This window comes from Pinus tabuliformis, chromosome 6 (assembly GCF_031772625.1).
Source record: "Pinus tabuliformis cultivar Carrire ecotype Pingquan chromosome 6, CPIR1, whole genome shotgun sequence".
NCBI lineage: Eukaryota > Viridiplantae > Streptophyta > Pinopsida > Pinales > Pinaceae > Pinus > Pinus tabuliformis.
The window spans coordinates 1,255,367,023-1,255,385,537 of record NC_142292.1 but is presented as its reverse complement, the minus strand read 5'-3'; the positions used below and the strand labels follow the sequence as shown (position 1 = coordinate 1,255,385,537).

General features: G+C 41.0%; 1 protein-coding gene across 1 annotated transcript in view; it reads left to right on the top strand.

The window, feature by feature from the left end:
* LOC149263212 (glycerophosphodiester phosphodiesterase GDPD6-like) overlaps positions 1–18,515 on the top strand; it is a 251,388-nt gene that overhangs the window by 82,567 nt on the left and 150,306 nt on the right. The window contains exons 4-5 of the mRNA XM_089386941.1: positions 13,587–13,770; positions 14,464–14,538. Of these exons, the coding sequence (XP_089243067.1) occupies positions 13,587–13,770; positions 14,464–14,538 (259 nt within the window). The remainder of the gene's footprint in view (positions 1–13,586; positions 13,771–14,463; positions 14,539–18,515) is intronic.

Genomic DNA, 18,515 nt, shown 5'->3' with positions numbered 1-18,515 from the left:
GATCCAAGAGGTGGGCTCCTCAAGGATCTTGCCCATTTGTAGTCCTCTTGAATACAGCTCTATATCAGCCCACCTCCCTCCTGGAGGTATTTCGGATGTCATGGCGAACTCCTTGTTAATCTTTGCTACTGCAACCTTCGGATCATGCTTCTCATCCTTGTCCTTTTTCTTCAAAGGACACTGGGATGCATAATGGCCCATCTCGCCACATCTGAAGCACTTTACCTTGGAGACGTCCTTCTTTCGTCTCTGTTTCCTTTGTTGCCCCTTCGATGCAAGAGTTGCGTTATCCTCCTCCTCTACTTTGGGCTTCGACCCACTACTCCTGCTACTCCCGTCAAGTTTGGCCTTGAGCTAGTCTCTCCTCAGCTCTTCTTGTTTCAGAGCCGCCCATATCTCGTCCCAATTTGGCAATGCTGCTCTGCCCAAGATGCTCTGGACAAAGATCTACCAATAATCTAAGACAAAATTTAGAGCCAGTCTCACTAACTCCGAGTCTTGAGGTGTATGTCCCGCAGTTGACAGCTCATCACAAGTCTACTTCAGTTTCATGAGGAACGGATCCACTCGCTCCCCCTTCTGCATCTAAGCAGATCTCAACTTCTGCTCTAAGTACATCTTCCTCTGCTCGGAAGATCCCTGATATTGTGTGGCCAAGGCATCCCACATCTCCTTAGCGGTTCCTTTGCTAGCAACATGGCACACCACATGATCCTTGACTCTATCCAGGATCATCCTCTTTGCCTTAGCCATCTCAACCTTGTACTTTTTCAGTGGATCTGCATCCACAGGTTCAACCACCACATTATCAATGTACATCTTGAGGGCATGCTCATCTAGCAGGAAGGTCATCCTAGCCTTCCAGATGGCATAGTTGGAAGCCCCATCCAACTTGTCCTGATCCCTCAAGCCATTGGTTGCCATATCCTCCGAAAATTGTTGAATAACTCCCTCTTTCTCCCTACTGCGTAACTCCTAGGCTGACTTACGCACTCCCTGGTGGAGCTGGTAAGCTGCTGCTCCTCTGCTGCTCAACAATTGAGAAATGCTGATTTCCTCAGCAAGAAATCACTGAGGAAGTATTCCCTCACTATGCTCTGCTGCTTCTTTCTTTTGACGTCTTTTCAGCCCGACAAAGCTGCCTACTGAAAAATCTGCGTCCACCAATTGCTCCTCATGTTGAGGCTCAGCGCTGCTCCCTCTGCCACAAAAGAATTCGAATTGGAAGCTCTTTCCCTCTGTCAACTCACTCAGAGAGAGACTACATTGAATTTTTGACCCTCCAGTTAGAACTGCGCAAACCTTCTAGGGTTTCGACTTGCTGCCTCCTACAACTTTTCGATTTCCCCTTCTGCTCAGCGCTGGGGTTTTTGGTTCCACTCTTCTTGTCTCACCTGCGCTAGCTCTGATACCATGTGAAAATTCCTAAGTTGGAATCCCTACTGTAGCAAACTAATGTTACTTCTCCTACTTGATTAAATCATACAAGCTAGGAAACCGGATTCGTCCTAAACCCCCTGCGAATCCCGAATCCGGCGAATCCGACACGATTCGGTCCGGATTCGTGTCCAAATCACAGGACACGTCGTGTCCGAGGGCGTGTCGCGATTTTCAGGGGCGTGTCACGATTTTAGGACACGTGTCCGGTTTCCAGGACTCGCTAAGCTCAGCGCGGGTATGAAAAGGGCGTGTTTGCTCATTAATATTTTCATTTGGTAAGTGATTTGTGCTGTTGCAGCAAGGAGTAGAGCATTTTGGCAGCTTCATAATCAAGTCTAGGCCCTAGTATTGATATGCTATTCATGGTAATGTTAAATTCTTAAAGTAAAAGTGACATTCTCCTTAATCTTCATTTTCATCCTTCTACTTAAATTTTTAACATTACCATGAAATGACTAAGGATGTTTGAGAGTGGTTCTGGCCTCATTGGATTTCATATGGAGAAAGTAGAATTTTAGATTTCATTCAAAATCCAGCAGACTTATCAGTTTTTCAGGATTTTAGGATTGGGGGATTGCAATGTTTCCATTGAATTTTGTCATGTATTAGCCTATTAGGGTATGGAACTCGTATTTAATCAAGAGCACCAAACCAAGAGCTTCTGAATATGTCGCTCCCGCTCCCGTTTTCGCTTCCGCACCCCGCTTTTGCTCCCGCTCCCAAGTAACACTGTTCCTAATGATATGGGTCTGGACACCATTGTTGAGTTGGCATTGGCCAACATGGATCTCAATGATCCAGTGCTAGAGCCTATTAGATTTGATGACTTAGAGGGGTCAGCCTCCATACTAGTGCAAAGGCGACTTAGCGACTATGGATACAGGGGAGGAGGAGGATGTAGAGGAGAGCAGTGGGGACCATGATGATGGGGACAGTGATGCTGATTCTGATGCTGATTGATGCCTTAAGGCTTGTATACCTGTAGTTGTTTTATATTTTCTATTTCTATTTGCCATTGGCATTGCACCAACACTACCTATGTAACACATTTTGATTTGATGACTTAATGAGAAAACTACAGTTGTCAGTGTGTTTATCTTACTATCTTGTAGTTGTAAGTTGTCTTTCAGTTATGAATTATGAATCATGATTTAAATTTTTAATAGATTTATCATTTATGTGACCAGTACCAACATTTATTTGAATTTTGTATGTACTATGCATGCTAATAGCTATAGATGAAGATCTATGTTTGAAATCAATAAATTTGTATCATTAATTAAAATTTGTGTAAGAAATATGATAATATCTAATTGTTAATATATATATATATATATATTTTTTTTAAATATATATTATATATATATATTTTTTTTAATAAAATAATATATAACGTGTCCTAACGTGTCCTGTTCCGGGGGGTCAGCGTGTCCCGAATCCGACACCACGAATGCCGAATCCTACGTGTCCCGAATCCCCGTGTCAGGTGACTTAGCATACAAGTTATTCACTGTCCTCTACAGTAAATTTCGAAGTAAATACATCTGCAACCTTCACTTAACTTACATAAATGCGGAAACAAAATACTGAGCAAGAAGGAAAAATACAACACATAGCACACAGTGATTTTGGACAAATAGTCCCCAAAAAAACCCAATGCGAGAAAACTGGTGCAACAATTATGAGGGTTTATTCTTATTAAGCAGTAGCAAAATCTGAATACATCACTGAATACAGCACAGGGTTATTTAGTTACAGAGAGAAATACTGATAGAAGCTTGGTGAGTTTACCTTACACAATCACTCAGAAAAGTCCTGATTGTTCCAGCTACTGGATGAAGTGCCCTTGGCAGGCACTGCGCCAGCTCTGAGCTGCCTCTATGCTGTCCCAGCGTCAACCCTTCTAGGCACTGCGTCACCCAACTGGGAATTCGATCAGTAGCCCAGAGTCATTGCTCTCAGCCTCCCGGTCTCACACCCCGGCTTCTGGCTGCTGAAGCTGAACCTTTGCTCTTATTTTCGACATTCTCTCCTTGTCTTTGCATGGCCCTCCTGACCCTGCGTCAGCCTCAGTGTCAAGTCTTATGGATCACTTACTGCCTCTCTTGGCTGATGTATCTCTGGCTGAGAATCTCTCTCTCTGGAAGCTGCTATTCCTGCCCCTCAACTGCAAGAGATTCCCTCAATCGATTTTTCTTTCCGAGAACTTCTCACTTTAGAACGATTTTCCTCAATCTCTGTGTGTGTGTTTTCCAAATGACCCTCAAGCCCCTTCTTATATCTTCTTGTTGGACAACCAACAACCTAGATTACATCTTTTTTTTTTTTGGTAGGAGTGCCTTAACAGTGCACCCATTCACCGTCAATCCAAAGCCCCGTGGGCAACCTAGATTACATCTTAATCAAAGGCTCAAATTGTTTTTGCTTGATCCGTGTCTTTTTCTAGAAGTTTCACCCCTGATTAGATTAATACCCATTAATATTTTAATTTTCCTAAGTTTAGACTTATGAACCCCATTAAAAATATTAATTATTTTAATAAAATCACTTCTGGGTGGAATTTCCCAAAACACTTTCTGGGTTCTTTGGAATACCTGTACGCAAGCCTCTCTGCAAAATTTGAGGCTTAGAGCACATCCAATGCTATCCCAAATCACCAAAGAATAATAATAAAACCCTCATCTGTTGCACTGGTTTTCCCAAGTTGGGTTTTTTGGGGACAATTGTCCAATTTAACTGTGTTAAATTTTGTGTGTGCTAGAATCTCTCAGTTTCCAGTATTTTTATGGTGAAAATTGCAGTAGAGAATTATTCGTTGTTTATATGTGCAAATAAATCGTTAAATTAAATTAACAATTAGGAAAATAATTTCCAGTTACTGCCATAGATGAAATTTTCATAGAAAATCCTAGCAATGTCAATGGATAAACAACAAGAATAGACATGAAAAGATTACTTACATGTGCAAAGACTATGTCCAATCACCAAAATTAGGCCAATAATGAAGCTCCAAGACAAGAGAGAGATATCCAAACATCAAAATTCATCCATTACATCCAAAATCCTCCTCCCAAGGGATAGCGAAAATCGCACAAGAGATAAAAACCCAATCCAAGTGATGATGATCGAAACAAATCATCTCACTTGTATTTATACACTCTAATGAATTTGATTTTAGCTAAATTGGCCTATTGAGCTCCTAAAATAATGTGCATAATATTTTTGGTGACAAGCCCACCAAATAGCTCAACAACATAATAAGAAGCCTCTTAAGAGGGTCGAATGATGAACAAAGTTAGTCGTTGGGCCTTTGAGGAGGCCTAATGAAGTCCAAGGGGTGCCATGATGAAGAACTGGACTCCAAACATAGTGGGCAAGGGGTTGGCCCCTTGTTTTCCAAGCAAGGACCTGTGGTGCTCCCAAGTGGTGCAGGGTGGGGCACAAGGACATCCTCATGGGTCTCCAAATGGGTCGAATATGCCTGTAGACGATCTGTAAGGGCTGGAGTAATGACATAAGCCTCCCTTTGCAGCAGCAGATGTCCTCTGGACCCTGGAACATCTGCCAAGTATATGGTGCAACTGTGGAGTTGGTTGGGCATGGTGAACCAAGTGCATAATCCTCATCCCAAAGGTGGAACGCGAGCAATCAATGAGTGTTGTTGGGGATCCATGAAGTAATATCTACTCTAGTGGATGCCCATGGCTCTCAATGGTCACCCTACAAATGCCAATGTGGCCCACTGGAGGGCTAGGATCCCGTATAGGGAGACCAAGCCCTAAATGAAGACCCACCTGCAACCCTGCATAAGATCCATTGCGTCCCCTTGCCCTCCAATACAACTAGTCATTAGAATGATTAAGTAATAAAACTTAAAAGTCATGGGATCAATGGTGCACTTCATGGTGGCATGCCCTTCCATAGTGGCTTTGGCATATACAAGTGTTTCCAAGCTCAATAAGGGGTTAACCAAGGACCCTATTAGGTGGTTCCAACCTCTAAAGGGGGTGACATGTCCATGGCACATCCCTTAAGTTGTAGGTGGCAAATGATATAATAATGGAATGGAGTGGGGATCAGGGGAATCATCCAGTCCACATGTCAAGGTGCAAGGGTAGCTATAATAAGGAAAGCCCACACCTGGGTATATGAGAGTAGGAGGGAGCAAATCGTAGTAAATGAGTTACCTCGGCCTTTGTTTTTCCACCCTTATTCATATGCCTTTTGCCTTTGATTGTTTTTTCTCTATAACTGTTTGGGGCTCTAGGGGATGGGAATATGATGTGTAATATGTAGTAGTGGATACCCCCTTAAGGTGGGGTAGTTCATCGCCCACCAAGGGTTGGGAAAGATATGGGTTCCTTAATGATAGAGGGGGCTCATCTAGGGCCCATAGGAACTAGGGTGATGGCCATGGATAAGGGGTAGAGCTCACGTTTGGTTTTTGCCCACGTGCTAAATTTGTATGTCCCGACCATCTTTTGCATCTTGTGGTACATTTCCTGTTGAGAGTGGCCAAATTATGTTTTTTCTTTTCTTTTTAGCTACATCAACCTTCGGGGCATCGTTCCAGACCCGACCCAAGGTGTGGCAAGGGGAAGGGGTGACTTAACCCTATGTGGATCGAGTGGAAACATGTGGATTCACATAAGGAAAGAGACGAATGGGGCTAAAATGAGTGGAAAGAGAGCGACATAGATGGTGTCAGGAAACGGGACCACGCAACCAAAATCAAGATTTTCCATGTAGTGCCAATATTATAGCTAATGGCTAGTAAAGGAGATTCCACGTGACTAGGATACAAAGGTAACCACAAAATCAAACAGTGGAGACAAGAATACAGACCTAACCGGTTCTTTCCGCCGAATCCCCCCACCAATCCATGCCCAAAAGTGCCCATGAGAAGTAAGGAAAATTACTCAACTATACCAACGAGAAGCCATACCTTTAGGGTCGGGAGGCCCACCTTCAAATATAAAATCATAACAAGTGGGCGAAGGACCACATTGCTAGCTCAGGTGGCAGAGACAATGGCACATCGAGCTATCTGGTGGCTGTTGGCTGCCGGTTGAGGACTATCTAGAAGAATTTTTTTCTCCTATATACACTACCCATAGGTGGTGGGTAATATCTGGCTCCAACTGGGACATGATCTCTCGGGAAAGTGCACAAAGCTACTCGAACGGTAGGTCATGAGAACACCAACGATCTCTTGGTACCGCAGACCTGTCACCTGAACATATCAAAGACCAAGCACACAGGGCAACATGTTTTTGTGGTGTCTTATGATCACCTGCACTTTGTATTAGGCCATAAAAATCAACAGAATGTGAAATTATTTTCATTGTAATTTTAATCTAAATGCAGCTAATGTATTATGATAATATCATATGATGTTAATTCTAATGCAAAAATTAGCATGCAATGCAACTACCCTAACATGCATATAGTACACTGTTAATACTAAGTGTAATCATAAAGCCAGTGAAACCAACATATCATAATATCAATATACATATGCCTGTCGATATGATTATACATGTAGCAAATCCCAAAGTGAATGTTGACTTAATCACAAAAAGGATGAAGCAGGTGGGAGGTGGGAAAATATGATCTCAATTTGAGGTAACAGAAAGCCCTAGGAAAATAAGTCAATCTAGAAGTATGGGGCTTTCCCTCTAAGTACACAATGGTTGAATGGATGATCACTCTCAAGAACTCCCTATCACAATCATTGTTCATAATTTTATGCTTTGTGGTGGCCATAAGGTCATGATGGGAGGGGAATGAAGGGTGAGGGAAGGAAGTAGCGTAACAAATAGGTTTCTGAAGGTGATGGTCACATTAGAGAGGGGAGGTCATGGAGTGATCATAATCCTGAGGGTGTGTCCAAGGAGATAAAGTATATTCAATGAGGGGCTCTTCCTTGACACTATATTCAGAGGGGGAAAAGGGCTCATGGTTACTTGAGATCGTATGACAAGGGGTGAGGGAATTACTTATGGATGACTCAAAATGATGAATAAGAGGGAAAGGCGATGGGGAAGGTGAAGTATTATATTCAATAGGTTTTTCCTCCTCAAAATAAAAATCTAAAGGCTCAAGTGATTTGAATATATAATCATAAGGAGTATAGATAGGAGCCTTAACGATTTCATCATTATTAGTATCAAAGATTGGGTCTCCCCTAAAAGGAAAATTGATTACTTCCAACTGCCCCTCTTTATGCAAGGGAGAATAATAATTCTCCTTCCCAAGGGTATCGATGGGTATGTCATCATAAACAATGCTTGAGAGAAAGGGAAAACCAATCTCAACCTCATCATCCTTGTCAGTGTCATAAATGTGAGCACAATCAAATTGAGGACCAACAATTTCCCATTTCTCCTTTTCAATGTGGAAGTAATCTCCAATGTCATCTTTCAATGGGCTAATGGGATCACCTTCCTCAAGGTTCTGAAAAGGGGAGTCGTCGGGAGTAATATCCTTGAGAAAGGTAAGGTTAGTCTCAACTTCACTTTCCATAGACTCATCCTTCCCAACACACGTGTCCTCAAAATCATCCTTTTCATCATGTGGACCCAACGGGGACTCATCTTCCTGCTCATCACTTAGATCCTCAAGATTATATCCAACCTCTTCATCTTGACGAATGAGACCTTCCCTTCGGAGGGTTGCCTCTAGGCTCTCACAAGCAAGTTCATTAGATTGAAATTTCGGTCCCTTATACTTCAAGAATTTGTTGATCAACTCAATAAAAGATGAAATGCTTTCAGGCTCACACGAGTCAAGCCAACCTCAATGCTTGTATTCAATAGAGGCAATAAATAACTCGATGAGGTTGTCTAGATGAACCACATTAACCTCAGAAGCATGCTTGATAAGTTTTGCTATGTGGTCAATTGCTGTGGATGGATCACCCTCAAATTGTGACATATTTTGCATGAACTTTCAATCTAGGCCATTTGGGTATCCTGGAATCCATGTGATATCCAAAGCAGGAAACCACTCATGAAGCCTTTTAAAAGCCATTGATCTTTATATATTGATATCACGGGAGTCGCTAGGGTGAACTAAAATTGCCTTAACAAATGCTTGCTTCACCCTACAAGCATTGACTTTTGAGGTTCAATGAAGAACTAGGGCTTCGTTCTTCCAATGGAGTTGCCAAATTGACATGTCACTAATGTCGTATGAGGAACAAGACACACGTCTCGTGTCCCTAGCAACAGTGCCAAAAATGTTACCGCTCAAACTAGCGGGGGTCCTAGGGGGGGATCCTATAGAGCAACTACTGGGTCAAGGTAACAATGGAGCAATAACCCACTATCACCTCAGCGAAGGCTCCCTGCTCTTTACAGACTTTTACCGATGGGAGGAGTCTCGGTATGTGAGGAATCACTAGAATAGATACAAGCAATGATAAGATAAGGAAGTGATTCCTAAGCCTATTCGCAAGACACAGTCAATTAAATGGGTTGCTTGCTTTAGAAGCAAGGTGATGGGCTCTCTAGGAAAGGCTAAGAGGGGTTTTGAGGATAGGGTTTAGGGGTATGCTTTGTTAAGGAAACCCTTAGTCTCAAAAGGCTTTATGAATGGTTGGCTTCTAAGTGATCTTTGTGGAATTAGAGTCAACAAGTTGTGGGACCACCAAGGGCCAAGTGGACCCGAAATTAGGTCAAGGAATTGGAGTTGATCAATTAAGGATGTACTTGACCTAATTGGGGAAAGGAAGAGGATCAAAGAAAGAATCTTGCTTTGATGATTTAGTGCTATGATCCCAATGAGGTTACTAGCCAATGGGGGACCGAGGGCAAGAATTGATCATCAAGCTAGGGTGAAATATCTCAAGATCCCACCATCAGAATCTCATGAAATTTGGACGGCTTCTTGAGGACACACCAACACAATTGTCGGCAAGAGATCGAATTCTTTTGATGACTAAATCATTTGAAAAGTGATGCCCTAGGTGACCTATGGAGGCAAGACCTAGAAAAAGAGGGGAACGTGAGAGGAATTCTCTTTGAAAATGATCACCTATGGAAGGATCAATGCCTAGTCCTTCAGGGAAGATGGAGTCAAGATGAAATTTTTGATTTAGAGGAACTACACCCAATCAAGGAGCCTCCTAAACAACTTCGCATGTCAATTAGGGCATGAGAGCAGCTGCTAGAAGAATTTATTCTTCAATTTGCAAGAATTGATGACTTATCAAGATATGTTTAATAGAAACAATCTCCAGGAACATTCACACATGATACAAAGATGATGCAATTCTACAAAAGGCCAAATTTCCACAATTTTGCATAAGAAAAGCAATAAATTTCAGATCTAGTATAGCGAAAATCCCAACAACATCAATGTATAAATAACAAGAATAGTCATGAAAAGATTACTTACATGTGCAAAGAGTATACCCAATCACCAAAATTATGCCAATAGTGAAGTTGCAAGACAAGAGAGAGATATCCAAACATCAAAATTCATCCATTACATCCAAAATCCTCCTCCAAAGGGATAGTGAAAATATCACAAGAGACAAGAACCCAATCCAAGTGATGATGATCAAAATGAATCATCTCACTTGTATTTAAACACTCTAATGAATTCGATTTAGCTAAATTGTCCTAATTGAGCCCCTAAAATAAAATAATGTGCATAATAACAATACTTTTGGTAGCCCACCAAATAGCTCAATAACATTATAAAAAGCCTCTTAAGAGGGTCGAATGATGAACAAAGTTAGTCGTTGGGCCTTTGAGGAGGTCTAAAGAAGTCCAAGGGGTGCCATGATGAAGAACTGGACTCCAAACATAGTGGACAAGGGGTTGGCCCCTTGCTTTCCAAGCAGGGACCTATTGTGCTCCCAAGTGGTGTAGGGGGGGCACAAGGACGTCCTCCTGGGTTTCCAAATGGGTCGAATATGCTTATAGACCATCTGTAAGGGCTGGAGTAATGACATAAGCCCTCCCTTTGCAGCGGGAGACATCCTCTAGACCTTGGAACATTTGCCAAGTGTATGGTGCAACTGTGGAGCTGGCTGGACATGGTGAACCAAGTGCATCATCCTCATCCCAAAGGTGGAACACGAATAATCGATGAGTGTCGTTGGGGATCAATGAAGTAATATCTGGTATGGTGGAGGTCCATGGCTCTCATCGCTCACCTTACAAAATCCAATGTGGCTCTCTGGAGGGCTAGAACTCATATAAGGAGACCAAGCCCCAAATGAAGACCCAACTGCAATCGTGCATAAGGTCCAATGCGTCCCCTTGCCCTCCAATACAACAAGTCATTAGAATAATTAAGTAATAAAGCTTAAAAGTCATAGGATCAATGGGGCACTTCATGGTGGCATGCCCTTCCATAGTGGGTTTTGGCATGTACAAGTGTCTCCAAGTTCAATAGGGGGGTATCCAAGGACCCTATTAGGTGGTTCCAATCTCTAAAGGGGGTGACATGTCCATGGCACATCCCTCAAGTGGTAGGTGGCAAATGATATAATAATGGAATGGAGTGGGGATCAGGTGAATCATCCAGTCCACATGTCAAGGTGCAAGGGTAGCTATAATAAGGGAAGCCCACACCTGGGTATATGAGTGTAGGAGGGAGAAAATAGTGGTACATGAGTTACCTCGACCTTTGTTTTTCCAGCCTTCTTCATATGCCTTTTGCCTTTGATTGATTTTTCTCCATAACTTCTCAAGGCTATAGGGGATGAGAGCATGATGTGTAATATGTAGTAGTGGATAGCCCCTTAAGGTGTGGCAATTCATCGCCCACCAGGGGTTGGGACAATCATGGGTTCCTTAATGATAGAGGGGGTTCATCTAAGGCCTATAGGAACTAGGATGATGACCATGGATAAGGGGTAGAGCTCATGTTTGGCTTTTGCCCACGTGCTAAATTTGTATGTCCTGGCCATCTTTTGCATCTTGTGGTACATTTCCTGTTGAGAGTGGCCAAATTAAACTTTTTCTTTTCTTTTTAGCTGCATCAACCTCCGAGGCATCGTTCCAGGTCCGACCCAAGGCGTGGACAAGGGGAGGCTAACCCTATGTGGACCTAATGGACACATGTGGACCCAAATGGGGAAAGAGATGAATGGGGTTAAAATGAGTGGAAAGGGTGTGACATAGATGGTGTCGAGAAACGGGACCATGCAACCAAAATCAGGATTTTCCGTGTAGTGCCAACCCTAAAGCTAATGGCCAATAAAGGAGATCCCACGGGACTAAGATACAAGGGTAACCACGAAGTCAGACAGTGGAGACAAGAATACAGACCTATTCCGCTCTTTTTGCCGAATCACCCCAGCGATCCATGCCCAAAAGTGCCCATGACAAGTAATGAAAATTACTCAACTATACCAATGAGAAGCCATACCTTTAAGGTCGGGAGGCCCACCTTAAAAGATACAATCATAACAAGTGGGCGAGGGACCACATGGTTGGCTCAGGTGGCGGAGACAATGGCACATTGAGCTTATTTGGTCGCTGCAAGGGGTTGTTGGCTGCCCGCTGAGGACCATCTAGAAGATTTTTTTTTCTCCCATATCAACTACCCATAGGTGGTGGGTAACAATTCCCTCATTAAACTGAAAACTTAGCATGCCTAACAATTTGGCTCTATCAAATCCTAACCACTATTATACAACAAAAACCTTAACCACATAATATGTAGACCAATGATTTTTGTGAGAATTCAAATTTTGGATGATTAAAAATTTGAGAATTCAGTAACGGCGAGTGTATGTGATTCCTAGTCATGTTAAGGAAGTGAAAATAGCAAACATGCTAAAGCAACACTTGTTTGAGTTAGGGAATAAGCTACAACAACTCCCTTGCTCCAAAAATGCTCTTGTTAGTGCTTACACTCTTGCATAGTTGGAAAGCTACTTGGATGAGTTATATTAGTTATCTTTGCAAACAATGTTGGATGTAATGCAACATGCAATGAATGCTTTAATTGGCCCAAAACTTGTGAGACACGAGGATAATGAAGTGACACTTTTGGTAGCACCTTCCTTGGCAAAATCATTTGGATCACAAGACCAAAGGTTGCTTATAATGATGATGTGCTGAAGGAAATCTTTTGTTTAATTGTTACAACTTACAATCTTTTGCTGGTTGGAATACATAACTAGTCTCTTATTCAGAGGAAGGATGGCCATCTTACAAAATTTTGCTATGACTAGATCTTGGGTCATAATGTTGAATCTTATATGTGACAAGTCAATTTTTGAAATGTTTCACATTTTCTTTTCTGTTGTCAGTGAAGTCCATCCAGAATATGTGTTTAACTTAACATAAGCTATTATGACTATTTTAGTGGAGGATTCCAAAGATATTCCCAAGATTGCAAGCAGTAGTTAGCTGTCATGTGAGTATATCCAAGGACTAAGCTAGACTAGGAAGAGCTGACTCCACTTGGTTTCCTCAAAGATTAGAGTCAAACTTGAGAGTCAACTCAGACTTGGAAGGGTCTAGTAACCATGCTAATACTTATATTCCAATTCTATGACATGTGATATTCCTGTTGCACATGTTAGAAGTCAAACATACATCCTTTAACCGTAGGGGATTTAGTGCAGAAAATTCAAATTGGCTTTGTGGGTGCATACACTTTTGATTGGTCACTTTCTGGGCTTAAGCTAAGTGGTTATTTGAAATTCATAATCATTAACATTGTTCTAGACTTTAGACATGTGGGTGCTACCTATGCATCAGTCGTACTCCTTGGGACTTTGGGCTAGTCCATTGGATAGTGATGCTGAATTCCATGATGACCCTGCCTGATTATATTTACTAGACAACTTTCTGTAACTCATGCAGCGTTATCACCTGAGAAATTCAGTTTTTGTTTTTTAAATATTATGTTAGAGAGCAATATGATAAAAGCCAAAATGTCACTGATTGGCTAGGTGGTTACGATGTTGCATTACTTGTGGCTGTTCCGTACCTTATTTTGAAGTTTACTTGGCAGTCTCTTATCATCTGATGCATATAAATACCCTCTATTTCTTGCATCCTAGATCAATTATAAGAATTTTTACCAAAAGCAGAGATCTTGTTGCAGCAGTTCTATCAATGTTATGTAGTTTAAGGTTGTTTCACAGATCCAAATTAACTTGTGGATTTCTCCAGAGAGCTATTGAAGAAGGTGCAGACTTCATAGAAACTGATATTCTTGCTACCAAAGATGGTGCCCTCATATGCTTTCATGATGTTACATTAGATGACACAACTGATGTTCATAAACACAAGGAATTCTCTGATCGCAGAAGAACCTATGAAGTTCAGGGCGCAAATGTCACTGGATGGTTCACTGGTATGTTCTTGTAGGCTCACTTAAAAAATGATATATAAGATAACCTATTTAACCTTGTAAACTTCTATTTAGTGTTTCTTTATCATTAATATTTTGTCATTTCCCTCCTACAAAGGTTTTTAGAGGTAACATTTCTAAATTCGTTAGATTAGCAGTTTAATTTTTGTTTGGCTCAACTTCTAGATCCATCCTTTCTTTTTGTGCATCATCCCCTCGTATGTTGCCTTCTGGAACTCCCTTGTTAACAATTTTTGCACTGAATCCAATCTCGTAGCTCATTCATTATGATATATGGGTGCCTTTTTGTGTCATACACATGGTTGTAGTTCCTGAGTCTCTTTATAACTGTTTCAAAATTCTATAACCTTCTGTTGGTGTACTCACACACAAGATGTTTCTTTTTCCCTTTTCATAGTTAGAGATCTCTTGCTTCTTTTTTGTTTTATTTGAGATGGTATCATTTGTTGTTTTTTTGGCTGAAAGGACGCACACAACACAGAAACCATTATGTTCCTAGAGAGTATAATTTCCCAGCCTCTAGTACATTTTCCTCGAGTGACATTAGTACTAGCAACTTCACGCAAAATATTTGAATGTGGAAAAAACAATTATATAGGGTTTGTGGTTTTGTGATTTGGATTTGTATTTTAATTTACAGGTTTTAATGCTTACTCTATTGTGTGTGACACGCAGTTGATTTCACATTGGATGAGATTATGACCCTGCGAGTGAAGCAGAGATATGCATTTCGTGATCAGTCATATAACTGTAAGTTGACATTTCCTTGAAGTGAACATAACGTTCTCAGAAATTGTGGGTAATAATTGTACATTTTAAGCATTGGAATAATAATATAAACTGATTTCTATGCAATGCCTCATTATAAGCTTTGCACCTTGTTATTTAATCTCAGCACAGTAGGTCTCAAAATATGATTACTTTTAAATTTCTGTCTTCATGTCCTAAAAGTTCTCAAGCTGGTTTATTAGTTACCAAGCTAGCTTAGAATAATACTCAAACATCTAAGGGTTGAAGAAATCTTAATTAATTATCTTCCAAGCTATTTGTGATGTGTATGTCATCGGAAATTGTTTGACAGAATGGCGCAAATGACTTATGAGTTCAACCTGATCCTTATAAAATGGAAGAAAGGGAACCCCTTGCTTGTTAGGAGGAAAGAGTTTCTTTTTCACTTTACACCTTTCCATAGACCTTCTTGGCATACTCTTATATCTCAAAAGCAACCTCCCTTTGATATTAATGTAGCTCTATGAAAACCCTGCTAGAATATAACATAAAATATAGCTGGAGGTGAGAATGCATTACAGGCGGCAGCCACAATGTTGGATGATTATTATTGTCTGTTGGAAGGGGTTTCCCAGGCAGAAGCAAATATGGCATTACACCAAGATATCTTGAATCTTGATTGTCTAATGAACAAGCAAGAGCAGTGGTTCTACCTTCAAGATGAGGGTGTTGACAATCCAGGGTTTGTGTAATATCCCATATATATATATATTGATGGTTTTAAGGAACACGGCAATGTCCCTATCGAATTAATTCCTAAATAAGCCAGCATCACTTAAATTTCTCCAAGGGACATTTCAATAAACAGTTTGCTTGTGAACAATTTTACAAACAATTTGCAGTAATACTTACTAAGTATATAGCGAATAAAGTTCCTGACTCAATACAAGAAGCATATCACAGGTTCACATGAAGTTTTTGAGATTCTAGCTGAATGGGACTCAAAGTTGCACATGGAGGTTGGTGACAAGAGTTAAAAAGCTCTCAGAGGGTCAGGTGTTGTGCCATGCAGGATGCAGTTAGGTGGGCTGTTACAAGTTCAAGATGTACTGTGGGTACCAGAGCTCAAGTACAATGTGTTGTCTATCTCAGTGACCAAGGTGAATGGGAAAGCGATGCTCAGGCCCAAAGGCTCTAACTCTGCTGGAGCAGTCATTGAAGTTAGGGAGCATGGTCTATATCGGTTGACGGGCAAGCCTATAGATCAAGGGAAGTAGGTTCCACAGACTGAGAGAGAGTAGAGTTCAAGTGGGAGTATGCAGGTTCAGAGTTAGAATCCGCAACCCAAGAAGAGCGCATGGTCAGTTTTCCTGCTTGTTATTGTTGTCCCTCTTCATTTTGTTATTGTTGTCCTTCTTAAGCTTAGGACAATTCCTTTTGTAGTGTCCATATTCTTGGCATCCAAAACATTGGATTTTGGACATGTCTTTGTTGTTTGTTCTTCGTGGATCAAGCTTGCCAAATTTACCCTTTCTTTTGGCCATGGTAGCAAATGCTTGCTCTTTGATCCCACATCTTCTTTTGCCTTAAGTCTGGTTTCCTCTGTTCCGCATAGAGACCACATTTCACTGAGAGTGGTTGCTTCCTTCTTGGCATAAATGCTAGATGTGAAGTTTCCACACTCCTCAGGTAGAGCATTGAGTACAACAGTTGTCATCTCTCTGCCAGACATGACTACCCCAAGCTCTTGAAGTTGATCTCTCATTTTAGAGATTTTCATGAAGTAGGGAGCTATTCCTTCCTTTTTTATCTTCATCTTGTATAATTCATTCCTCAAGGATATTACTTCTCCGGTTGTGGATACCGAGAATAGCTCTACTACCTTATCATGAATTTCTTTCGATGTCTCAAACTTGGAGACATAGGGAATGAGAGAGTCTTTGATTGGTTCTATCAGAATCCTTTGAGCTCTTGTCTCATCCTTATTGTACTTGGCTAAGGCTTGAGTCTCCTCCTTAGCAGGGATATTGATATTCCCTTTGACAATTTCTAGGAGTTCATTCTCCTTGAGAAATAGATCAGTCCTTTTCTTCCATGAAAGAAAGTTATTGGTCCCTACCAATTTATTGCTTTCCTTGCAAAAAGACATTGATGTATATTCAGAAGGGGACATGTACTTACTTGATATATTTTGAGATGTAATGGAATTGCTTCCTCCTTGAAGGCTTGGTGGCTTGTCTTCCTTGGATCTTTATGCTCTTCAAGTTGCCTTCTTGCTTGATGATGAGATTTGCTTGTAGCTTGCTCCAATATGCTCTTCTTTGTAGGTGCCTTTATGTAAGGCTCTTCCTTTAGGTTTGTAGAACTCCTTGGTGAATGATGGATTGTAGGTCCTTCTTTACCTTGAAGTGATTGAGACTTCTAGGCTTGATGCTTCAACTTTGTAGATGCTTCTCCTTGATGAGTGTTCTTGAGTTGCCCTTTCCTTGATGTGTCACCTTAGCTCTGATACCATGTTAGAGAATCTAGGGCAAAGTAGTGTTGTGATGATTCTCAGTGACTTGATAACAATTTGTGAAGTCTTTACTTTTCTTATTAGCTTATACTTCTTCTTTTTATTAGTGCATATGTGTGTGCTTCATCAAACTGCTACCAAAACAAAATAACAAGAGCACAAAATTTGTCTTACATCACTTTTGTCTTCTAGGTTAGGAAACCCTTGAATATTAGGGCTTCTTTACTTCTTTATAGATAGAGGCTTCTTCATTTTTCTTTGGATACCTTGTAGGCCTAGGTATACATCTGAATGAGGATATTCATGCTACTGCCTTAAATTGCTGCCAAACCCTTCCTGCACCTCGCACGTGTCACTGTTTCTAGCCCTAGAAGCAGTCCTATCTTCCTCGGTTTTGTCTCTCCTTCCTTCATTTGTGAGGTTACCTTCAACGCTGGAGTAGGAGGCCTTTGTAGGCCTAGTTACTAGCCCAAACCTTAAAGAATATATATTTGCAATTTCATTGCTGATCTGGCCATAGACTCATCCCTTATTCCTTTGCACGTGTGACTGTAACAGCTTTAGAAATGACCTCGTCCTTCGCTGTTTTGTCTTCTTGACTTCGCTGTCCTTGTTACCCTTTTTCTGCCCTTATCTTTGTCATTTTTACCCTTCTAGTGTATGCGGATTTTAGAGTTAGATTGATGTCCTTTTGAGGAGTGGACAACCTCTATAAATAGAGGTCTGTCCCTCCTTTTCCAGCCGACATGACTGTCCTTGAAGCCGACTTACAGTTTTGCTCTATAATTCAATTTTACCTATCATTTTGCTACTTGTAGATTTTGTTGCTGCTAGGAGAGGATTTGACCATGCTTGGAGGTGTTCCCCTGACCTTGTATGATGTCATACATGATGTAGCATGCCCTTAAAGGGTCTTATCATAATTACCTTTTGACTTTGACTCTCTAGAAGCATTTCAAAATGTGCTTGACCTATTTTCAATGAGCAAGAAACTCATTGACAAATAATATCAAAATAAAGTCTCTTTTCTTGAATAAGTACAAATATCAAAATTACATTTATGAAGACCTAGCCCCTAAACACTCCAAGGTGTATTCATTTGCTAATTGAGTTCCAACATCCTAGGCTTGTTACAGAATCAAAACTCATAATTACTAGTATCACTTATTACAATTCCCCGTGGGGTGTGGAATCTGGGTACAAGAAAGATGATGAGAAAATAGAAGTAGAGTTAAAAAACTTTGTTGAATGATGATATCTGATGGTACAAGTGTCCTCTGTATCATCCTTGGGCATGGAGTCTTTCATATAATCATCAGGGGCCACTCTAGTGGTCAACATATCCAATGCTAAAAAAAAACTAACACTCTCTCTTAGCGAGGAATGTGTTCTAGAGTTGTTGCCCCTTGCAACAACACCCTGTCTCTGCATCATCTCCTGTCACGCTGCTAATTTCTGGCTGCTGCTGCCCATCAACCACTGC